General features: G+C 45.3%; 1 protein-coding gene across 1 annotated transcript in view; it reads right to left on the minus strand.

The window, feature by feature from the left end:
• C12H4orf45 (chromosome 12 C4orf45 homolog) overlaps positions 1-25,465 on the minus strand; it is a 76,531-nt gene extending 51,066 nt beyond the window's left edge. Inside the window, exon 1 of the mRNA XM_012948174.1 lies at positions 25,312-25,465. Coding sequence (XP_012803628.1) covers positions 25,312-25,465 — 154 coding nt within the window. The remainder of the gene's footprint in view (positions 1-25,311) is intronic.
• Positions 25,466-26,005: the final 540 nt, after the last annotated feature.

Raw genomic sequence — 26,005 nt, forward strand, 5'->3', positions numbered from 1 at the left:
TCGGACTGAGGATATAACCTCACGGCCCTGCAGCTATGTATTCCCTACCATGATGGACAATGCTGTCAAACTGTGATATATATATATATATATATATATATATATATATATATATATATATATATATATATATATATGCCAATAAAAGAAAACACAGTATATCCACACAAAGGACACTTTGCAGCAGTTAAAAACAAAGACCTTGTGGACCAACATTGTGAAGAGCCCCATATATTCAGTGGAAAAAGCACGTTATAGAGAATATTTCTACTTAATCTCAGTCTTTAAATATTTTATTTACATGTAGGCAAGGAGAGAGGGAGAGAGAGAGAGAGAGAAGGAGAGAGAGTGGGAACACCAGGGCCTCCAGCCACTGCAAACAAACTCCACATGCGTGCGCCACTTTGTGTATCTGGCTTTGCATGGTTAGTGGGCACTGGGAAATCAAATCCAGGCTGCCGGGCTTCTCAAGCAAGCGCCTTTAACCTCTGAGCCATCTCCCTAGCCCTTGACCTCATTTTTATAAAAACAAATTTAAAGTAAAAAGAAACTAGATCAAGCCCTCTAAAGTTGGATACCTGAAAAAATTTCCTACTACTGCAAATTTCAAACTATCAATGTGACATCACTGAGTATAAAGCTGTAAAGAGACGCTATTACTAACTAGCTGGTATTCATTTGCAGTGGCTGGAGGCCCTGATGCAAACCCATTTCCATTCTCTCTCCTCTCTCCTCTCTCCTCTCTCCTCTCTCTCTCTCTCTCTTTCATATATATATATATATATATATATATATATATATATATATATATATATATATATATACCTTTAATCCCAGCACTTGGGAGGTAGAGGTAGGAGGATCGCCATGAGTTCAAGGCCACCCTGAGACTACATAGTAAATTCCAGGTCAGCCTGAGCTAGAGTAAGACCTTACCCCCCACCCCCCAAAAAATGTGAAATCGGTGACTCCAGATTTACCCTCAGACGAAGGAACATGTAGGGCCTAGTACTCTGTCACTCACAGGCGCCTTTGGCAAGCCCAGAACTCTGTGGACCTCAGCTTTGTCACAACCATGCTGACCTGGGCTCATCTTGTGTTTACAACCAGCCACCATCCCCATGTCAGCTGATTACAGCATGCCTTACTGACCCTTCACTTGCATTGATGACCAGCCCTAAGAGCAAAGTTCATGTTTATTCCTGTTGCGTTACAACCCTATTAGTTTGAGCCCTTCACTCTACTGACAATCCTTAACTCAAGCTGTCATCTAGTCTCACACTTCCTCTTTCTCCAGGGTTTGTACCTTCTGACACCCTCACAGCATGCCTTGTCTCTGTACAAAATCCCTGGGAGCACAGAAGGATGACGACCCACCCTCCGGCCCTTCCCCACCAATCGGTGATTAAACATCAGTGCTCGATACCAGAACAAAATGTCCGAATGAAAGGCAGTTAAACGCTGACCTCTGATTGCCAACTTTGCATCAGTCTGACTCAACTGACGGCAGCTGAGAAATGAAGGTGCTGTAAATAATTGAGAGAAGATGGCAGGAAGGTGTAATAGGTAGGAAATATTTGAAACATAGATCCCTATTCTTTGACACGTATAGAATGATGAATATAATTTTGAGTTATGGTTGTATTAGTCACTTTTCTTGTTGCTGTGACCAAATGCCTGACCAGAGGCACCTTAAGGGAGGAAGGGTTTATTTTGGCTCACAGGCAGAAGTTACTTTCCATTGTGGCTGAGATGAACTTCCAGACCAGGCAGCGTTATGGAGGAAGGGATTTATTGACGCTTACAGATCCAGGGGAAGTTCCATAATGGCCGAAGAAGCTGGCCTGCCTTCACAGGTCCAAGCAGACCGAGAGAAGCCACAAGCCACCAGCAGCACACGCAGCACACTTTTGGAAATCCAGCTAGGCGCCTTGCATGTCTTTAGATTGGAATCTCAAACCCATCCCCACGCCTAGGGCTGGATGGCCCAGTGACATCTCCTCCAGCCAGGTGGCTGCAGATCCAAACTACAAACTAATAAAATACTGAATATATTGGGGGCCATTTATTCAAACTACCACATTCTGCTCCTGGCCCCCAATACATTCAAGATCAAAACCATCACACATTGTAAATTATACTCAGTTCAATTTCAAAGGCCCCCACAGTCTTTATCAACTTAGGATAGTTCCAAAGCCCAAAGTCTCATCTGAGATTTAAGACTGTCTCTTAGCTGTGAGTCCTGTAAAATCAAACAAGTTATATTCTTTCAACATATAAAGGTGCAGAGCAAACATTTTCAACTAGTATAAGGCATAGCAAGGAGAGACTAGAACAATGCAAAAGCGATCATCAAACTTCTGCAGTTCAAGTTCAATATAACCAGAGACTGCCAGTCTCCAGATTTTCCAATTTTGCCCCTCCAGCTGAGCAGTGTATCCAGGAAACACTTCCATCCTAGGCCAACAGTGCACTCCATGGTAGCCCTTGCATAGTCTTGGTATATCCAAAATATCTTTGGGTCTCCATGCAAACCACGGTCCATCTTCCAGAGGCTCTTTCAGCCTATAAGGGCATCACGCCCTGCCTCATGCCACATCTCTGCAGTGGCTCCTGGAAACGTGTATACTTCATGACCACTCCACCTATCTTTCATGCTTCCAAAACTAATACCAGGTGTGCAGGACACAGCCATATTTTTTTTCTTTTTAATTGTTTATTTATTTTGAAAGAGAGAAAGCAGCGGGTGTGGGGGAGAATTGGTGTGCCAGGGCCTCTAGCTGCTGCAAATGAACTCCAGCTGCATGTGCCACCTTGCACATCTAGCTTATGTGGGTACTGGGGAATTGAACCTGGGTCCTTTGGATTTGCAAGCAGGTACCTTAACCACTAAGCAATCTATCCAGCCGCATGGCCATATTCTTAATTCAGGAATGAAATAAATCATAACTTTGAAAAGCAAATTTCTTCTCCAGTCAACTCTTTCCAAAAGGGTTTGCATTTCTATCAAAGTCATTTCTTAGACATCCTCTCCATTGTTTTAATGTAAAGTAGTTGGGCCATCTTCCTTAAGATTGCTAATGCATTTGACAATCACAGCTTCAGTAACCTAAAACCAGTGTCAGTACCTGTAATTTTAACTTGCTTGAGGCTTTCCAACTTAAAATCTTAAATCTCTCAGTCCTATATCTTTAGCCAAGCACATCAGTCCATTACAAATTTAACCTTGATCAAACTCCCTGGGCCTGGGCAGCAGAACACAGCCAGCCCTTATGCCAGTAGCCCAGCTCCAACAAAGTCCTCTGTAGTCTTTCCTTCCCCTTAGAAAGCTCATAAGCCAAGCCTTGAAGTTCTATACTGTCTGCATTTAGCATTCTCAGATTCTCATCAGAACAGTCCATAAAGCTTGGCTTAACACCCCAGAAGGCATCTTCAGTTGTAATCACCAAGTCTGTGCCCATTCCTCCAAAACAAAAGTTCCAAAAGACCAACATCCACATGGTCAGGTTCATCTCACCCCATATTCTGGTACCAATTTCTGTAGCAGACAGCTTCAGGTTAATTTTTATTTATCTATGAGAAAGAGAGTGAGAACATGGATTGCCAGGCCCCCTGCCATTGACATTGGAAATGAACCCCAGATGCACGTGTCACTTTGTTCATCTGGCTTTACATGGGCACTGAAGAGTCAAACCCAGGCTGGCAGGCTTGTAAGCAAGAGCCTTACACTGTGGAGCCATCTCCCCAGCCCTGCTCTTTGCTTTCTATTCAGTCTAGGACCCCAATCCATGGACTAGAGCCACCCACAGTTAGGGTGGCTCTTCTCAACTCAAGATCCAGAGTCAAGATACTCCCTCATAGGCATGCCCAGAACATCACTTCCACAGTGATTCCCCGTCCTATCAAACTGGTAATCACTACGACAATAAAAGCAGTGCTAGAAAATTTATTGTGAGCCAGGCGTTGTGATGCACACCTTTAATCACAGTACTCGAGAGGCAGAGATAGGAGGATTGCTATGAGTCTGAGGTCCACCTGGGACTGCAGAACAAGCTCCAAGTCCACCTGGGCTAGAGTCCGACCCTACTTAAAAAAAAAAAAGAGAGAGAGCTGGGTGTGGTGGCACACATCTTTGATCCCAGCACTTGTGAGGCAGAGGTAGGAGGATCGCCATGAATTCGAGGCCACCCTGAGACTACATAGTGAATTCCAGGTCAGCCTGGGCTGGAGTGAAACCCTACCTCAAAAAAAAAATTTTTTAGTCAGGTGTGGTGGTGCATGCCTTTAATTCCAGCACTCGGGAGGCAGAGGTAGGAGGATTGCCATGAGTTCGAGGCCACCCTGAGACTCCAGAGTGAATTCCAGGTCAGCCTGGGCTAGAGTGAGACCCTACCTTGAAAAACCAAAAAAAAAAAATTTTTTTTTACAAAAAGGGGGCTGAAGAGTTGGGTTAGTGGTTAAGGCACTTACCTGAAAATCCAAAGGACCCAGGTTCAATTCCCTAGTACTGAAGTAAGCCAGATGCATGTGGAATTCCTTTGCAGTGACTGGAAGCCACAGTCTTTCCCCCACCCCTCTCTCTCATAAATAAATAAAAATAAAGAATATTTTGAAAATTTTCTTGAGTTATTTGTCTACAAGTCAGAATTCTTAAATGATTCCTTAAGTCTACAAAAATTTTCAGTAATACAAAGAAAAGTTTAAAAAAAACAAAGCTCTCCTACCGAGCACTGAGCATACCCTGTGCTGTGTCTTCCTGTCCATGACAGACCGTGTGCAGCCTGGGTGAAGACGCGTACAAACTCCACTGAGGAGCTGGGTGGCCATGTGCTATCTGGAGCTGAAGCATATCACATCATGACCCTGTGTACCATAGTCGATTCTGAATGACACCTGATTCAGCATGCGCAGACAGCCCAGAGAGGAAAGATGAGAAAAAGGTGTCATTTTTAAAATGTTTATTTATAGATAGACGAAAGACAGGCAGAAAGAATGGGCATACCATGGCCTCCAGTCACAACAAATGAACTCCAGATGCATGTGCCATCTGGCTTCACGTGAGTACTAGGGAGTCATACCCTGGTCGTTAAGCTTTACAGACAATCACCTTAGCCACTGAGCCATCTGTCCAGCCCAAACTGGACTTTAACTTGTAGAAGATATGAGACCCACCACTCTTACCTACACAAAGATCAATTCAAAATGGATCAAGTACCTTAATGTCAGAACTAAAACTTCTAGAAGAAAACATAAAAGCTTCATGTTATCAGCATAAAGAAAAATGATTAATACTTTTGGAAGGAAGGAATGCTACCAAATTCATTCTATGAAGTCAGTGTTATCCTGACACCAAAATTTAAAAAGAAACAAAACTATGGACCAATTTCCATTATAAACACAGACACACAAAACAATGCCTAATAAAATTCTTACAAGTAAACTTTAAGAATACATTAAGATCATAGGCCATGACCAAGTTGGTTTCATTCCAGCAATTCAAGGATGGTTCCACATATGCAAATTGATAAGTGTAATACAGCACATAACTAGTCTTAAGGATAGAAAGCATATGATCAGAGCAGAAAAGGCCCATGTAAAAGTTCAACATCTTTTCATGATAAAAATCCCTCAAGAAATAGGAATAGAAGGAACATATCACAACACGATAAAGGCTGTATATGCCAAACCTGTCATCAACATCGATAGGTGAAAAGAAAGTGTGTCCTCGAAAATCAGGAATGAGGCAAGGTGTCCACTCTCCACTGCCACTCAACATGCTCCATGGCATCTTGGCTGGATCAAAAAGACAAGTGAAAAGCCGGGCATGGTGGCACACACCTTTAATCCCAGCACTTGGGAGGCAGAGATAGGAGGAGCACCGTGAGTTTGAGGCCACCCTGAGAATTCCAGGTCAGCCTGGGCTAGAGTGAGACCCCAACTTGAAGAAGAAAAAAAGAAAAAAAAAGACAAGTGAAGGTGATCCAAACAGGAAAGGAAGAAGCCAACTGCCCTATTTGCAGAAGACATGGTCTATACCCAAAAGACCCAAATAGCACCATCAGAAAACTTACAGACCTGACAGATATTTTCCACAAAGTAGCAAGTTACAAAATTAACATACAACAGAACTGGAGAGATGGATTCGCAGTTAAGGCGTTTGGCTGCAAAGCCAAAGGATCCCCGTTTGATTCTCCAGAACCCACGTAAGCCAGATGCACAAGGGGGTGCACGCATCTGGAGTTCATTTGCAGTGGCTGGAGGCCTGGGGTGCCCATTATCTCCCCACCGCCTCTTTCTCTCTCTCTCAAATAAATAAATAAAATATATTTTTTAAAAATCCACAGCTGTCATGTTTTTAAAAAATTAACATACAACAAAATCAGCTTTTCTCTAAACCAATACTGAACTTACAAGAAAAAATTCAAGGGAGTGGTAGAGAAAGTCTTCAAAATAAATTAACAGGTTCCCTCAACTCCTGTTCTCCTTTCCCTAACACCCTGTGTCTTCCTTACTTTTCTCCAACTCTGTTGTTTTCTACTTCTTTTCATTTTTCCCATCCTAGGAACTGACGCGTTAGTGACCTTAGTGCAGGTGGCTTAGACTGTTTAATGAAAGGCTGTAAAATTTCACCGCTGGCACTCACACCTTGCACACTGGAATTATCACCACGATTAGTTGGGAGTGCCTGGCTTGGTCCCTGTCTCCCTCAGTGATCTTTGAGGTTCATAAGAGTTCTTGGAACTTTTAGCCATCTCCGAGTAGCTTGATCACTCCGTATATATGAAGTGAAAGCTTTTCTGTGTGTTAGACGTGCTTAACCCCTTATCCAGTGTGTTTTCCAGACACCAGCTCTACAAGTACAGAATTAGATTCTTTTTACCAGCCACTCACAGAAAAATATGGCATGATAAACACTTTGAATACAGGAAGTGGAAAGGTTACACTTAAGAGCGGAACCCCTGTGTTAGCAGCCCCCCGCGCCCTGCAGGAAGGCCTGTCAGGAGAGCAGACAGGGCGAGTCTGCTTCCAGTGTTTCCCATCACTTAGAGCAGCAAACGTACTGCTTTGCCTAAGAAAAGGTAGATGAGGAGGAGAGCACGTGAAATTTGTCGCTGACTCTATGACCAAGAGAAAATGGTCAGAAGGCCACGGTGGAAGTCAATCACTTACCCTTAGCAAAAGCAAATGATCCCGGGGACCAGTCTGAAGATGCCTGAGAAATGATCCCTGTGGCAACAACTTGACTGTGCTGCTTTGTAAACAACTGTGCCCATCCGCGTTCTAAGAAGCTGCCCACACCATGTCCTCATCCTACGCTTATGCCTGTGTCGTGCGTGTCCTGATCTATGGTAGTCTATGGCTGTCCAGGTCATCTGTTTGTTGCACGGGATGTTTGGATTGGAATGGAAGGCACAAGGTACGCTTTGCACACCTGCAGCGCTTTCTGAGAAATTTCACCTAGTGGAAAGGCAGGAAATGAGGACCATCATAGGAGAGCGATTGCATGCAGAAGTCCGTTATGCTGACTGTCTGATCTTGAAATCTGCAATAACATTTACACAGAATGAAAGTTCATTTGGTTTTTAAATTTTTGTTTATCTATTTATTTGAGAGACACAGAGAAACAGGCAGACAGAGCAAGTGAGTATGGGTGTGCTTAGGCTTCCTGCCACTGCAAATGAATTCCAAATATGTATACCACTTAGTGCATCTGGCTTTACGTCAATACTGGGGAAATGAACCTGGGCTCAAGCTTTGCAAGCAAGTGCCTTTAACCACTGAGCAATGTCTCCAGCCCTATTTGGTTTTCTTAAAAGCCGTATCATGGCCTGGAGAGATGGCTTAGCAGTTAAGGCGCTCGCCTATGAGGCCAAAGGACCTCAGTTCGATTTCCCAGGACCCATGCAAACCAGATGCACAGTTCATTTGTAGTGGATGGAAGCCCTGGCGCACCCATTCTCTCTCTCTCCCTCCCTCCCTCTTTCCTTATCTCAAATAAATAAAAATAAAAAAATAAAAAAGCAGCATCATGGCTGGAGAGATGGCTTACAGGTTAAGGCACTTGCTGCAAAGCCAAAGGACCTAGGTTCAATTCCCCAGGATCACATAAGCCAGCTGTACAAGGTGGTGCATGTGTCTGGAGTTTGTTTGCAGAAGCTGAAGGCCCTGGTGCACCCACTCTCTCCCTATCTGCCTCTTTCTCTCTCACAAAAATAAATAAATTTAATTTTTTTAATTTTTAAAAAGTGGTATCAATGTTGGATCAGTTACCAAATATAGAAAGACTGCCAACAGTTGTTAACATGCCTAACAGCCATAGCAAAAGCCACAGACACCTGACGGAGGGGTGGAATCTGGACTTGGGGGATTTGCCCCAGCGGGACGGGTTATACCGCCGAAGGCACGTGAGCTACTTAATATTGTTGCTATTGTGGTGACAGAAAAGCAGGCTGCAATTGTCCTTCTGCCCCCCACACAAACCATGGCACGTGCACACCCACACTCATACTCATACTTCATGCACACACAAAGAGAATATAAAAAGTGTGCGCGTATATATGTACATACATATCTAAAAGTTAAAAAGTAGAACTACCATATAATCTCACTGCCGGGCATACCCCTGAGGGAGTCCAAGTCCTCCCACCACACAGATGCCTGCGCATCTAAGCTTATGCCACACTTTGCTCAGTTACCAAGATGCGGAACCAGCCAAAATGTCCATCAACAAAGGGATGATTCAAGAATGTGGTAAGTGCCGGGCGTGGTGGCGCACACCTTTAATCCCAGTACTCAGGAGGCAGAGGTAGGAGGATTGCCACGAGTTCGAGGCCACCCTGAGACTACATAGTGAACTCCAGGTCAGCCTAGACCAGAGTGAGACCATACCTCAAAAAAACAAAACAAAAAAAAATGTGATAAGCATTTTTAATGGAATTTCAGTCAAAGAAGCATGAAATTATGTCATTTGTAGGAGATTAAATGAAAATGCAGATTTTTTTGTTGAGCAAAATAAGATAGATACAGAAAGATAGATACCATGTTTTTTCTCATATTTAAAATTTATATACATGTATGTGTACATATATACATAAACATATATACATATGACATTAAGGTAAAGGAGGGCCAATGGGGGAGGAAGGGCTCCTCAGGGAGGGGCAAGAGAAAGAACAAAAGGGGTGAAAGAAAATATTAAAGGTTTCTTCCCATTTGTAGAATGTACATCTAAATATATATGTATGGGTGTATATATATATATATATATATATATATATATATATATATATATACATACATACATATATATATGTATATATATATATACACACACATATATATAGTTTTCAACGTGAAAGCAGGCAGGAAACTATTTGGGTGGGAATGTGTTATTGTGTTAGAGGAGGTGGGGACAGATGGAAAAGTATAACGGGAAGAACTGAAAAGGTACAATGATACAGATATATTTAAAATGTCATAATGGGGCTGGAGAGATGGCTTAGCAGTTAAGGCATTTGCCTGCCAAGCCAAAAGACCCGGGCTTCATTCCCCAGGGCCCATATGAGCCAGGTGCACAAGGTGGCACATGCATCTGGAGTTCGTATGCAATGTCTGGAAGCCCTGGAACACCCATTCTCTCTCTCACATATAAATAAATAAATAAATAAATAAATAAATAAATTCTTTAAAATGTCATAATGAAAAACGTGTCATACTGAAACCCATTATTTTGCAGTTTAATAAAAGAATGAACTGAAAACCCAGGCTGCTTGCCCCCGTGTGGACTTCAGGGCTCCCTTCAATGTTCCTGACAACCTCGACCTGCCGGAGCAGCAGGACGATTGTAGGTTTCGCGTCTCTCCAAGTCCCTGGGTTTGGTGGCGTGAGCGGCCCGCAGTGCTGAGCACCTCCTGGCCTGCAAGCGCGGAGGCTGGGGATTGTGTCAGGTCCTGCCCGCCCCGCCCCCCGGGAGGAGAGTGGGCACAAGGACGTCTTGCGGTGACCAGCACCAGCCTCCACATATAGACAAGGTCTGCTGCCTCATGCCTGCCTTCCAAATAGCACCGGAAATGTCCTCTGCAGCCCCACATCCACCCAAAAACAAGGCCAGAAGAGGGACTGGCAAAGGCAGTTCCATGGCTCACAAGACGCAGGGCAAGCCTCCCACGTTTAGGTTGTACCTCTTACCTAAATATTTATAACTGTACTGTAGCATTAGGCACTATATCAACGGTAGAAACTCAACACACATAGGACCAGTTTATCATTGATTAGAAAAATTCAAAAATTAAGCTGGGTGTGGTGGCGCACGCCTTTAATCCCAGCACTGGGGAAGCAGAGGTAGGAGGATCGCCATGAGTTCAAGGCCAGTCTGAGACTACATGGTGAATTCCAGGTCAGCCTGAGCTAGAGTGCAAACCTACCTCAAAAAAATTTTTTTTAATTAAAGTGATATGAGATTTGGGGGACTTTCCCTCTGAGCAAGTACAATGGCTCAAGACCCCCTGCAAATGTTAAGGCTGTCCCTGAAGTATTAGAAAATGTTTTCCATAACTACAGAATGTTCTCTTTGGATTTGCAGCGAACTCTGAGAGAGGCTCCGGTCAGCAGCTCCAACCCAGACAAGCAAAATAAACTGATGACTGCCACCTGTCCATAACTAGAAAAGACTTCAGCAGCTCGGAGTGGGGCACACACCTGTAACCCCCTCTACCTGTGAGGCTGAGACAAGAGGACGTCATAAACCCATAGTCTACGGGTAATATAGGAAGACCACAGTACAAGAAAGAAGGAATGGGAGAAGGGAGAGGAGGGGAAGGCAGGAGAGGCGGAGGGGGATGAAAACACTTCCTCGCGGGAGATGCACATCCACCTGAGTATGCCATAGCCCAACCGTGCTCATCGTCTCCTGAGGGACAGTAGTGATGGTCTCTACAGGAGGACGCTCCCCCAGGACCCTGATCATTGTGAACATTCCCCATCCTGCTTTCCCTGTCTCCATGGGATCTCATGAAGTAAAGTTCCCCAGAGCTGCACACACTTCACGTATCCTCACATCCTACACGCCTGCTTGCCTGACAGAACTTCTGGGGTCGTGGAGAGATGGAATGTTGCAAGTCCAGAGACAAACTATCTTGGGCTCTCTTTAGCTCCCGTAATAGCCATTTCTTGCCCACGTCTATGTCTTACCTAACATCCTTGTGACTACCAAGTGATCAGGTGAAATCTTTGGAATGTATGAACAGACCACTATCTCCCAGCAACCCAAAGGCAAGAACGCCGTCAGGGAACATCTGAACCCTGCAGCCCTCGGCTTCGCTGTGACCTGCCTGCCTGGTGTTTCCACCAATATATCTGAGAAGTGGCTCATAACTTTTTATTTGTTCTGTTAGCTATAAAAAGCTCATGATAAGCTAAGCATGGTGGCACATGTCTTTGATGCCAGCACTCGGGAGGCAAAGGTAGGAGGATCGCCGTGAGCTCAAGGCCACCTTGAGATGACATAGTGAATTCCAGGTCAGCCTGGGCTAGAGCGAGACCCTACCTCGAAAAACCAAAAAATTAAAAATAAATAAATAAAGTAAAATAAAAAGTTCATGATATTGCTAACATGCTTAATTTGGGGTAACCTGAATCTGTCCCTAGGCCAAAGTCACTCCTCTTTGGCTCCAGAATAAACTATCTTACTTCCTTTGAGGTGAGAGCTGTGCGTTTTGCATCAACAGTCCACTGATGGGACCACATGGGGACTGGGGAGGCCGGCCCGCCTAGGGTAGTTACAAGGGTCAGAGTCAGGGTGGCTAACTCATCCATGCCCGTTTTGCAGTGACCCAAGACAAGAGTCACTTCATCAGAGGCGGAGTGGAAGTAGTGGTCACCTTGACTCCAGCGAAGGTGTGGCTGAACAGAGGAGAAACTCAGGCCAGAGGAGAGGGTAGAAATGCCGCCGCCTGGCCTATTGGTTTCTGGGTGAGGGGCGAGCCAATGAGCCTGCCCTGCTCCAGGGCCGATTCCAGCCTCCCTCCAGGACTCCTTACATGTCTGTGGGTAGCAATTTAAGAAAATGTAAACAGAGACCAAACGAAGTTCAAAATCTCAGGGTGCAGTGTACCGCCTCTGTTTTGGCAACTGCAGAAGAGAAAGAAGGTGAGGGATGCGTATGGGATTACAGCCAATTGGAAGACAAGGCCTCTCAACTAATCCTTGGAGTTCTTCTTTTTAATACATTTTATTTATTTTTTATTTTTTATTTTTTTGTTTTTTTGAGGTAGGGTGTCACTCTAGCCCAGGCTGACCGGGAATTCACTCTGTAGTCTCAGGGTGGCCTTGAACTCACAGTGATCCTCCTACCTCTGCCTCCTGAGTGCTGGAATTACAGGCGTGCACCACCACTCCTGGCTAATATATTTTATTTATTTATTTGAGAGAGAAAAAGGTAGAGAGTGAGAGAGAGAGAGAGAGAGAGAGAGACAGAGAATGGGCATGCCAGGGCCTCCAGCCACTGCAAAAGAACTCCATCCGCATGTGCCCCCTTGTGCATCTGGCTTACGTGGGTCCTGGAGAATCAAACTGGGGTCCGTAGGCTTTGTAGGCAAACACCTTAACTGCTAAACCATCTCTACCGCCCTGGAATTCTTTATTCAAAAGTGGGCAAGCTGCTTCCAGGAGCAGAGCCAAAGGGTTAGCAAACTAACCCTTGGGGGTCACTGGCATAGCAGAGGCTGGGAGAAGGGAGCCCTAACCCTCGGAGTTCCCCCAGGAGCGGCTGGCTGCAACTAGCCCAGAGCCTGGGGGGAGAGACCCCAGATCAGCGGCAGCAGGGAATTAATGGTTCACTGAGCAATGACTAACAGCGTTCCTAACATGTAGATTAACACAAAACCATCTTCACACCCAGGCCACATTTCCACATCACCTCCCCGCCCTCACGGAGGAGGAAGCGTGTGCCCAGAGTCACACATTTCCTGCAAACACATTCCAATCTTTCTTTATCTGTGTGCCCAGTGGTTGTGTGCTGAGGGCAATGATAAACTTATCTTTTATTTTTGATTCTCCCCGGGGGAGTCTAAGATACTCCCCTCTTGAAGAGGAGCAAGGACAGTTCGGGAACTGGTAGCTCTGTTCATTTTGTATCCATTCCTACAAGGGGACTGAGCTCCCCACAGGTCACATCTGCCTTTCGAAAGGTAGCTGTGACCTGGGTGCACGCTCACCCTTGTGCGGGATGGGGGTGGGGAGGGAAGCTCACTAGTGTCGCCAAGGGTCCTCAGAAAAGGGAGGAATGGGGCAGACCACGCAAGGTCCAGGGATCCTGGCATCATGGGTGTTTTGTGTTTGGTTTTATTTACTTGTTTATTTAGTCCACTTGACTAGCCTATATGCTTTGTTCTAGTTCCATTTTTATTCATTTTTATTAGTTTTGTACTCAGTGAATATAGCCAAGTTGCACGCACGCACACACGCACACATGCATGAATGTGAGCACACACCAGGGCATCTTGCCACTACAAACACACTCCAGACCCACGCGCCAGTTTGTTGCCTGGCTCTACATGGCACTGGGGAATTGAACTCCGGCTTGTCAGGCTTTGCAAGCAAGTGCCTGTAATCACAGGGCCCTCTCCACAGTCATAAAATATTTTTAGCGGACCCTGTTTTCTTTGGTACTATTGATCAGATTTATCAGAAAATCCCGAAGTCGCATGCTCAGTAGGTTAAGGGACACTTGATGGCGGGGGTGGAGTCTCTCATGACTAGCATGACAAGTAACTGTCATTGTCAGCTGCCCTGACCTGCCAGGGACACAGGTCGTGTGACAACAATTAACATGGATTGTCCCTAGGCAGGTTGCGTTCGCCCCCTTAAACCTCCTGGGAGCGTGGTGGGTTCCACAGGTAACACACCTGAGGCCCCGGGAGCGCCTTGTCCACGCTCACACTGGGTACCAAGGACCGAGCTGTTTTAGATCGGCGCAGCTCAACGTGTGCACCCGGAACAAGGCCGCTGGCATCGCCGGGAGCGTGCTGACCGCGGCTGGCAGCCCAGGCCAGGCCAGAGCTGCAGGTCCCGAGTGCATCGTAGTAAGACTTCCCAGGGGAGTGACATTCGTATTAAGGACGTAAGTCGTAGATGGAGATGAGCATTTTCTCCTCCGACCCATTAAAACATACTTGTGGTGGCGCACGCCTTTAATCCCAGCACTGGGGAGGCAGAGGTAGGTGTATTGCTGAGAGTTCGTGGCCATCCTGAGACTACATAGTGAATTCTAGGTCAGCCTAGGCTAGCGAATGAGATTCTACCTCAAAAACAACAACAACAACAAAAAAAAACTAAACTAAATGAATATGTAAATAAAATAAGTAGAAACATACTTGTGGTTTTAGACTTCGGGAGATAATTTCCACTTAGTTGACTTATGAAGAAAAGGTCAGATTTTAGAATGAGTTTAACATCTTTCCTCATTCCAGCATTTTCCTCCCCCCAGGAAAACATTTCTAAGAAAAACAGTCTTTTTAAGTGATTGTATTGATATGAAAGAAGTACTATGATTCCAAAACTATGCAAGGATAAGAACACTGAGTTCAGGAAGGTTATGAGGAAAAGCCAAGGCTGGTATCTGATTTTTCAGTTCCTGCTTCTTAAAAGCAGAAACTCAATGCTTATCCCTGTTTTCTAGTTGGTCAGTAGCCCTGTGCTCAGCACACCATCATCAATAAAATAATCTTTGAGGGCTGGAGAGATGTCTTAGCGGTTAAGGCACTTGTTTGTGAAGCCTAAGGACCCAGGTTCGATTCCCCAGTATCCATGTAAGCCAGATGCACAAGGTGGCACATGTGTCTGGAGTTCATTTGCAGTGCCTGGAGACCCTGGTGTGCCCATTCTCTACCCGCCCTTTCTCACATAAATAAAATACTTAAAAATATATAATCATCAATCATCTTTGATTTCTTTTTGATTATTTTTTGCCTAACCATAAGCATTTCACCTTTATTTAAAGAAGCGTCAAGAGAGAGGGTGGAAAGAGTAAGAGCCACAGGACAGAAAGGAAGCACAGTCCACCGCACTCCCTGAAGATGACTGATGTATTCACCACCCTATGGTAAATGCCATAACCTCAGTGAGGGGGCCCTCAGTAGAAAGGGGGCAGGAGAAAGGGGATACAGAGGGTGACATGAGAGCAATGGGACCAACACATGAGCTGTTCATACAGTAAAGTTCATAATAAATTTAAAAATTACTTTATTTTGGTTTTTTGAGGTAGGGTCTCTAGCCTGGGCAGACCTGGAATTCACTATGTTGTCTCAAAGTAACCTTGAACTCATGATGATCCTCTTACCTCTGCCTCCTGAGTGCTGGGATTAAAGGTGTGTGCTACCACGCCAGCTGAAAATGACACTTTTATTGCAGAAAAAAAAAGAAGTGCTGTTAACAATAACTTCAAGGTATCAACCTGGGAAAATTTAAAACAAGACCCAGAAAGACAAATGCATTCTCCTGCATTCGGTCACCTGTAGATGAATAAGGTCTTTCAGAGTGACACTGATGCTCTAGTAAAATGACAATAGGTCCTGCGAGAAGAAAAACTGTTCAGAGGAAGACAATAGTGAATGAATAACGCTCTCATGCCACACCTGGCAGGACTGGAGGAGAGCCTGACTCTGATGTGCCCTCGGGTACTAAATCAACGCATCAGCTGGACGTTGTTAAGATAACTAGCTGCTTGGTTACGTTAAAGAAATAGCTCAAGATATTCCATCACAGGTCTCTTGATAAAAGCAGCCAGGCATGGTGGCGCACGCCTTTAATCTCAGCACTCGGGAGGCAGAGGTAGGAGGATCACCATGAGTTCAAGGCCACTCTGAGACTACATAGTGAATCCCAGGTCAGCCTGGACTAGAGTGAGACCCTACCTCAAAAAAAAATAAATAAATAAATAAAATAACTAAATAAATAAATAAATAAATAAAAGGTCCACGACCTCAGGATCATCAGATGGACAAGGGCTTGTGTTGGGAACATCTGAGACATTCCCTCCATGGGCTGTAGTTATGAGACTTGAGCGGACTGGACCCAGGTAGAGCTGTTTTATTCTCTCCTCTAAACAGGAAACCACTGGCAATTCAGGGTGAAGCAATTTTCTATGTTTTAAATGATTGAATTTGAGACATAAGTACTAGTGTGACAGTTTCTCAGGGCAAAACAAAACAAAACAAAACTCATGAGATTAATAAGTGGGGCTGAGGCCCAGGCTAACGGAGCTGTGCTTTTGAAAATCACACGTGCATTTGCACACTTCAGCCACGTACAGGTTCATTTGTTGTGAGCGTTTCTGGCCGTTTCCTACAGAGTGTTTCTGATTCTGCTGCACTTCTAGCAAAAGCTTCATGCTATGATCACTCCCTTATAATGTGGAGTCCAGCAAGAGTCCCGGTTTATGGGCTGATTTTCTAGAAGATAGGCAACGGCTGACTACAGACACAATATTTGCATTAGCCTGTAATTTGAATATGGCGCACATTATACCCCAGATAAATACAGGCAAAGCCGAGTGCCCCACGCCCTGCGCCTCTGACCCGGGCTTTGTAAATGTTTCTGAAGCTGAAGTGCTTCCATCTAAAAAACGTTAAGCGCAGCTAGATGATGTTACTGTGCTTTTGTGATTAATTATTAATTTTTTGAGGGTTTTTTTTTTTGAGGCAAGCCCAACAGACTGGCCTTTTTCGTGCAAGACAGAGAGAGAGAGGGAGAGGGAGAAAGAGAGAATGAATCGGTGTGCTAGGGCCTCCAGCCGCTGCAATTGGACTCCATATGCACATGGGTGACACCATGTGCTTGTGTCACTGTGTGTGTGGCTTATGTGGGACCTGGAGAGTGGAACAGGAGTCCTTGGGCTTTGCAGGCAAGCGCCTTCACCACTGAGCCGGCTCTTCTCCAACCCTGAAGTTGCTTTTTGTTGTTGGTGGTGTTTGTTTGTTTGTTTGTTTTTGTTTGTTTTTTTGAGGTAGGGACTCACACTAGTCCAGGCTGACCTGGAATTCACGATGGGGTCTCAGGGTGGCCTCGGACTCACAGCGATCCTCCTACCTCTGCCTCCCGAGTGCTGGGATTAAAAGCGTGTGCCGCCACACCTTGATTAATCATTAGTTTCTGCAAGGGTGTCTGTATGTGGCTCCGGCTGGTTTTGAAATCTCTGGGCTCAGGCTTCCTCCCCTCTCGGAGCTGGCACTGCAGGGGCCGCGTCGTCCACTTCCGCCCTTTGTTCCATGTTCTGCACCCACTCGTCAGCAAGTAGCTTAAACTTTAACTCGGAGTAAGTGGAAATTCATGAAAAAAATTGGAAATTATGCCAGGCATGGTGGTGCACACCTTTAATCCCAGCACTCGGGAGGCAGAGGTAGGTGTATCACCATGAGTTCGAGGCCACCCTGAGACTCCATAGTGAATTCCAGGTCAGCCTGAGCTAGAGTGAGACCCTACCTCGAAAAACCAAAAATAAAAAAAATAAAGAAGGAAGGAAGAAAAGTTGGAAATCATGAAAGCATATTAAGTCTGGCATGGTGGGATATACTTGTTATCCCAGCACATGAATAAAAATAGGTGATGGAAGTAGAATAGAGAGGAGCAGAGGGGAAGAAGGGCTGTAACAGGAGTGAGTAACATAATGAGAGAGGATCAGGAAATGTACACGATATGGAAGGAAGGGTTGTAACAATGAGTGAGGGTCAGGAAATGTACACGATATGGAAGGAAGGGTTGTAACAATGAGTGAGGGTCAGGAAATGTACACGATATGAAAGGAGGGGTTGTAACAATGAGTGAGGGTCAGGAAATGTACACGATATGGAAGGAAGGGTTGTAACAATGAGAGCGGTCAGGAAATGTACACGACATGGAAGGAAGAGCAGGTGTGGTAGTATACGCCTTTAATCTCAGCACTTGGAAGGCAGGGTGTTTACAGTCAGGTTCACATTGCTGGCAGAAATCACCAGACCAAGAGCAGCTTATGGGAAAAAGGTGTATTTTGGCTTACAGGCTCCAGGGGAAGCTCTATGATAGTAGGGGAAAACAATGACATGAGCTGAGGGTGGACATCACCTCTTGGCCAACATAAAGTGGACAACAGGAACAAGAGAGTGTGCCAAACACTGGCAAGGAGACACTGGCTATAACACCCATAAACCCTCCCCCCATAATACACTCCCTCCAGGAAGCATTAACTCCCAAATCTCCATCAGCTGAGAATCTAGCATTCAGAACACCTGAGTTTATGGGGAACACCTGAATCAAACCACCACACAGAGGTAGGATTGTCATGGGGTCAAGGACACAGTGAGTTCCAGGTCAGCCTGGGCTATAGTGAGACCCTACCTTGAAAATAATCTTTGAGTTAAAAAAAGGAGTGATTATTTTGGGGAACAAAGGACTAGAAAAAGAAGGGAGTGGTATGGAAGGGCATAAAAGGGTATCATTATGAATCTTACTACTTTGCATGCCAACTAAAATAAATAAAAGAAAAACTCATTTTGAAACAGTGTGGCAGTGTACACACATAATCCCAGCACTAGGAGGCTGAGGCAAAAGGATTATGAAATTGAGGGCTGAAGAGATGGCTTAGCAGTTAAGTACTTGCCTGTGAAGTGTAAGGACCCCGGTTCAAGGCTTGATTCCCCAGGACCCACGTAACCCAGATGCACAAGGTAGCACATGCATCTGGAGTTCGTTTGCCGTGGCTGGAGGCCCTGGCACACCCGTTCTCTCTCTCTCTCTGTCTCTCTCTCTCTCTGCCTCTTTCTTTGCCTGTCGCTCTCAAATAAATAAATAATTTTTAAAAAAGTTAAAAAGGATTATGAAATTGAGACCCTGTTATGAACAAACAAACAAAAGAAACACTCATCTTTAGCTTAATACAGGCATAAATGGTTGGTTACGCATGGCTTATGCATAGGTGGCTATAGAAATACAGAAATGTGTATTAGTGTAGGGTGAATGCTACAGAGCTGTAAGTCACCTTCTCATTGCTGGGACAAACACCTTCTGGGGGCTGGAGAGATGGCTTAGTGGTGAAGCGCTTGCCTGTGAAGCCTAAGGATCCTGGTTCGAGGCTCAATTTCCCAGGACCCACATTAGACAGATGTACAAGAGGGCGCACACATCTGGAGTTCGTTTGCAGTGGCTGGAGGCCCTGGCGTGCCCATATTCTCTCTCTCTCTCTGTGCCTCTTTGTCTGTCACTTTCAAATAAATAAATAAACATAAAAAATTTAAAAAACTATTTTAAAAAACAGTTTATGGGAGAAAAGGTTTATTCTGCCTCCATTTTTGAAGGGCAATTTCATCACGGTGGGGCCAGCATGGCTGAGCAGGCAGCTCGGCGTCACTTCTGGTCATAGCAGCAGGAAGGAAGTTGTCTGAGTGAGCGAGTGAGAACCAGCAGGGCTGGAGTAGTGGCCCCCTCCCCCAGCAAGGCTCCACCCCCTCCAGCAAGGCTCCACCTCCCCCAGCAAGGCTCCACCTCCTCCAGCAAGGCTCCACCTCCTCCAGCAAGGCTCCACTTCCCAAATGGTCCCCAGTGGGGACCAAGTATTCAGAGCATTTCAGGGCTGGGAGAAGGACTCTGTGATTAAAGTGCTTGCCTACAAAGCCTAACGATTCGGGTTCAATTCCCCAGTGCCTACATAAAGCCAGATGCACAAAGTGGCACATGCATCTGGACTTTGCAGTGGCTGGAGGCCCTGGAAGGCCCATTCTCTCTGTCTGTCTCTCCTCTCTCTATGTCTCTCTGCTTGCAAATAAATAAAATACTTTTTTAAAATCATATGAGAAAAAAAAAAAACCATATGAGAGCCAGGCATGGTGGCACACGCCTTTAATCCCAGCACTGAAGAGGCAGAGGTAGGAAGATCACAGTGAGTTCAAGGCCACCCTGAGACTACATAGTGAATTCCAGGTCAGCCTGGACTAGAGTGAGACCCTACCTCAAAAAACCAAAAACCACCACCACCATATGCACCGCAGGGCACAGTGGCACCTGCCTTTACTCCTAGCATTCAGGAGGCAGAAGTAGGACGATCAACATGGGTTCAAGGCCACCCTGAGACTATATAGTGAATGCTAGGTCAGCCTGAGCTACAGTGAGACCCTACCTTGGAAAAACAAAACCAAAAATGAGCCTATGGCGGGCATTACATTTAAATCAACACAGTACCACACAAGTTAGTGTATACATATACTTTCTTGCACATGTCATAATATACATATATGTATGTATATATATATATGAATGACAGGCATATATCATCAATTAGGACCATCTAAACTAAACTATGCTTCAACAGAAATGACGGCCTAGACCTAAGTGTCTAATCCAGTTAAGTCACTGAGCTCCTTGAAGGAATGGGCAGACTGGAACAGAAAACCTACAGATGATCACAGAGCCGCTTCTGACATGGTGCCAGCAAGAAAGGGCATGCTGCCTGTGTAGACTGACCGACCACACAGCGCACCAACCCGCACAGATGTGGTGTGGTGGGGGGCGGGCACGGCAGCTAACCCAGAGGGCAAGCAATGCCCAAGGCAGAAACAGTCTGGGACAGCATCAATGGAGGAGCACTGAATAAAAGCTAGAACAACACTGGAGTAGAGCCCAAAGTATAAAATAAATATTCATGAGTTCGTACAATAAATATTCATGAGGGGTGTGCCATTTAAGTCAATAGATGGTGGAGAAAAAAACTATGCTCTTATGCAGCCCAGTTCCAGATAATATATGTAGATGTTCTAGCCTTAAGGAAGGCAGCAGCGCTCCCACTCCTTAATGAAGCAGGGCTGAGTGTGGAGGTGTCCTTCAGAGCACGCAGAGTGCCCGGGACTGACCCCGTGAGATGGGCAGCAAACACTATGGCAGCTGTTGGCTCCGGCCAGTTCGCACAGCGAGACACCATGTTGAGACTGGATGTCTTAACCTAAGATGATGAAAATGACACTTAGCCTTGGTAACTTTCCTCCCCCAAACTCATACTCCTTGTTTGACCACAAGAGAAACATCAGGCAAATCCAAATTGAGGGTTATTCTATATATAAATTCTCTTCAAAACTGTCAGGGACAGTCGATTCAGCAAGATGGCTCAGCAGTTAAAAGTGCTTGCTTACAAAGTCTAAAGGCCCCAGGTTCCATTCTCCAGTACCCACTTAAAGCCAGATGCACAAAGTGGTGCATGCCTACGGAGCTCATTTGCAGGAGACCCTGGTGTGCCCATTCGATCTCTCTCTCTCTGTTCTTTCTCTTTTGAATAAATAAATCTCTTTTGAATAAATAAATCTTAAAAAAAATACTGTCAAGGTCATTAAAAACAAGGGAAGTTTGAGAAGTTGTCACAACCCAGAGTAGTCTCGGGAGACATGGCAATTAACTGCTATGTGGGTTACTGGGTAGATTCCTCCAACAGAAAGGGACACGTGGAGACCTCGAGGAAGTGTGTATTTTAGCACATAATATGCATCATGAACTATAACAAGCATACCACGCTAATATAACAAGTTCAAACTTGAGGATGGGTAGGACATAGGTTAGTGATGGAGTACCTGCTTAGCATGCACAGGTCTCTGGTTCAGCCACCAATACCAAATAATAGTCAATAATTAAGATACCTGTCTGGGAGGCATATGAGAATGCTCTGTACTAACTTTGTAATTTTTCTGTAAATATAGAAATTCTCTCAACACTAAATTAGACTGACTACAGGCTTGCCATGGCTCAGGGAACATTGTGGAAGACAGGCTGGAAATATTGTAAGTGCCACAGAATGGGTAGGAAGACCCTGAGCCATGGGCCCCCCCCCGCAGCACAGGGACTGACTGAGGCCTTCACGACCCCACAGTGAACCCATGACCCTACTGAGGAGGGCCTCCAGGACAACAGAAGCTGGGGCAAGGGGATAAAAGAGAATAACCTGAGCTGGGTGTGGTGGCACACACCTTTAATCCCGGCACTCAGGAGGCAGAGATAGGAGGATCGCAGTGACTTTGAGGCCCCCCTGAGACTACATAGTGAATTCCAGGTCAGACTGGGCTAGAGAAAAGCCCTACTATGAAAAGAGAGAGAGAGAGAGAGACAGAATAATCTGTTATAATTAATATAAAATAAAAATTAATGTTAAAAAATATAAGCTGGACATGGTGACACATGCCATTAATCCCAGCACTTGGGAGGCAAAGGTAGGAGGATTGCCATGAGTTCGATGTCACCCTGAAACTACATAGTGAAGTTTAGGTCAGCCTGGGCTAGAGTGAGACCCTACCTCAAAAAATAAAACAAAAACAAAAACAAAAACATATATATTGCTGGAGAGATACTTTAGCAGTTGAGGCATTTTCCTGCAAAACCTAAGGACCCAGGTTTGATTCCCCAGTACCCACGTTAGTCAGTTGCACAAGATGGTACGTGCATCTAGAGTTCATTTGCAATGACTGGAGGCCCTGGCATGCCCATTCTATCTCTCTGTGTCAGTCTGTTTCTTTATCTCCCTCTCAAATAAATCAATATATATATATATATATATATATATATATATATATATATATATATATATATATATATATATATATATATTTGGTTTTTCGAGGAAGGGTCTCACTCTAGCCCAGGCTGACCTGGAATTCACTATGGAGTCTCAGGGTGGCCTTGAACTCACAGCGATCCTCCTACCTCTGCCACCCGAGTGCTGGGATTAAAGGCGTGCGCTACCATGCCCGGCCAATAAAATATTTTAATTCATATATAAAAATTCTCAAAAAATGGGCTGGAGGGATATATAACTTGTTATATATAAGCAGTTAAGGTGCTTGCCTGCAAAGCCAAAGGACTCAGGTTCAATTCCCCAGGATTCATATAAGCCAGATGCACAAGGAGGCACACACATCTGGAGTTCATTTGCAGTGACTGGAGGTCCTGGTGCGCCCATTGTCTCTCTCTCTCTCTCTCTCTCTCTCTCCATATATATATATGTATCTCTCTTTACCTGCCTATTTCTGTACCTCTCTCACTCTCAAATAAATAAAAATAAAATATATAAAAAAGAAAAGAAATTCTCAAAAAATATATAAAGATGACTTAAAAGTCTCAGGGGAAGGGGAGGTTTTAGATGTCGTTTACTCTGAACCGAGACCCACTCTTCTGATTGGACATGACCCAGGTTCCTAATGTCACCAGCGCTGGGCGGGCTCTTAGCAACTGCAGACTCATTACCAACTCCCACAGCAGGGAGGAGGCTGTTTGCTCAGGGCTCTGGCCTGAGGCCGGGGCCTGTCTGCCCCAAGCCAGCCATTCTGTGGAGGGCGATGGAGCGTGACTGGCTTAGTCTGGGGTATGTACTGTTGTGAAGCAAGTCAGGATTCAGGAAACTTCCACACACTCGCCAAGAGGGGAAATGGCAGTTTTCTCAATGCCCCGAGACTTACTAGAGAGGGGTGTGTGGGACAGACACCTCACATCACAACATCCCCATAATATGAATTCAATTCTTCTCTGTAAGATCAGAATTTTTATATATCTTGAGATCTTGGTCCAATTAGCCATGTGTTATGTTTTCAGACTGTACTTCCTCACTCTCATACTACAAAGACAAATCATATAAAAAAAACAAGTTGAAAGAATAAAAGACAATCCAGGAGGGCTGACGGGATGGCTCAGAGGTTAAGGACATTTGCTTGCAAAGCCTGGAAGCCTGGGGTTCAAATCCCCAGTACTCCACCTCTCAGAGGCTCCACAACTCCCCCACACTGTCACCAGTGGGAAGCAAATATTCAAAACATCTCAGGGCTGGAGAGATGGCTCTGTGGTTAAAGTGCTTGCCTGCAAAGCCTAACGACTCAGGTTCAATTCCCCAGTGCCTACATAAAGCCAGAAGCACAAAGTGGCACATGTATCTGGAGTTCTTTTGCAGTGGCAGGAGGCCCTGGTACACACATTTCCTCTCTCTCCTACCCTTGCTCTGCTTGCAAATAAATAATATTAAAAAAAAAAAAAAAAAGGTAGGGCTGGAAAGATGGCTTAGCAGTTAAGGCATTTGCCTGCAAAGCCAAAGGATCCTGGTTTGATTCTCCAGGACCCACGTTAGCCAGATGCACAAGGGGCACATGTGTCTGGAGTTGGTTTGCAGTGGCTGGAGGCCCTGGCATGCTCACGATCTCCCTTCCCCCCCCTCTCTGCCTCTTTCTCTCAAATAAATAAATTACATATTAAAAAATTACAAGGTAAAAGACAACCCAATAAATTAGTAAGGTTTAATGTATATGTTCCATAGAGTTTAAAACAAACTTTTCTCTGCTCAACAATTCTAAGGAGGGCTAGAGAGATGGCTTAGCGGGTAAGGCATTTGCCTACGAAGCCTAAGGACCCAGGTTCAATTCCCTAGTACCTACATAAGCCAATGCACAAGGTGATGCTTGTGTCTAGATTTCCTTTGCAGTTGCCAGAGGCCCTGGCACATGCCCATTCTCTCTATTTGCCTCTCTCTCTTTTTCAAATAAGTAAAATATTTTTTAAAAAATTTTAAGGGGGCTAGAGAGATGGCTTAGTGCAGTTAAGGTACTTACTGCAAAACTTAAGGACCCAGGTTTGAGTCCCCAGTACCCACATAAGCCAGGTGCATGAGGTAGCGCATGCATCTGGATTTCATTTACAGTGGCTGGAGGCCCTGGTGTGCCCATTCTATCTGTCTCTCTCTCTTTCTGCCTCTTTCTCTGTCTCTCAAATAAATAAAAAAATATATTTTTTAATTTAAGGAAGTAAAACTAACTTTATTAGTAGACTAACACTGAGATTTTAAAAAAGCTTATTAAAAAGTAGAATTATTTCTTAGTTATATTTACGTATTTATAATTACATATAGATGCATTTATATTTATGTTGGTAAGTTTTTATCCAAGAACTATGTCACGTTTAAAAAGATGGCAGAGCCGGGCGTGGTGGAAAACGCCTTTGATCCCATCACTTGGGAGGCAGAGGTAGGAGGATCGCCGTGAGTTCGAGGCCACCCTGAGACTACAGAGTGAATTCCAGGTCAGCCTGAGCTAGAGTGAAACCCTACCTCGAAAAACCAAACAATAAAAAATAAAATAAAATAAAAAAAGATGGCAGAGAGCTCATAATGAAAACTCAGGTCAGACTGTCCGGAAGCAGAGGACAAGATGGTCACTGAGGATCTATACCTGGGAAGGAAAAGGAAGGTGTGGGACCTTAACACGGCCCAGACCAACAGAATGACAATGTCGCCCTGTGAACCAAGGCGAGCTCCGGCCTGGTGACACGGGCCGCGTTCATGGCACCCGGTGCCCAGCGGGCTGGGGCGATGCGCGGTGTGTGGGTAGCGCGGCCCGGGACCCCGACGCGCCCAGCGCCCACCTGTCACCAGCATCCTCTTGCCCACGGTCTCGGACCGCGGCTCGCGGTGAGACAGGCACGCCATGGCCGGGTCTGCAGGGCGCCAGGAACCGTCCTCCTGCGGGCCACCCGCACGCTGACCGGCGCTGGCCGCAGACTGCCCTCTGCCCGCTGCAACCCAGGCGGGCTGGTCGCTAAGGACGCTTCACGACGGGGGCAGGGGACGTTCCTTCCGGAGCCCGTTATCCCAGAGCCCCAGATTCCGCGCTGGAGTCCGCCGAGGCCGGGTGTCTTAGCCATGCGAGGTCCCAGCTTGTGCCCTCCAGTATCTTTCAGCATCCCCAAAGCAGGCTTTGCAAGGACATGTGGCCAAAAATTAAATAAAATAAAAAATAAATAAATAAAGCCGGGCATGGAGGCGCACACCTTTAATCCCAGCACCCCCAGGGGGTGGGGGGGAGAGAGGTGGGAGGATCGCTGAGTTCGAGGCCACCCTGAGACTACATAGTGAATTCCAGGTTAGCCTGAGCTACAGCTAAACCCTACCTCGAAAAACTAAACATAATAATAATAGTAATAATGGAATAAATAAAGATAGGATTGGGGAGATGGAGCAGTAAGGCAC

Source organism: Jaculus jaculus, chromosome 12, assembly GCF_020740685.1.
Source record: "Jaculus jaculus isolate mJacJac1 chromosome 12, mJacJac1.mat.Y.cur, whole genome shotgun sequence".
Lineage (NCBI taxonomy): Eukaryota > Metazoa > Chordata > Mammalia > Rodentia > Dipodidae > Jaculus > Jaculus jaculus.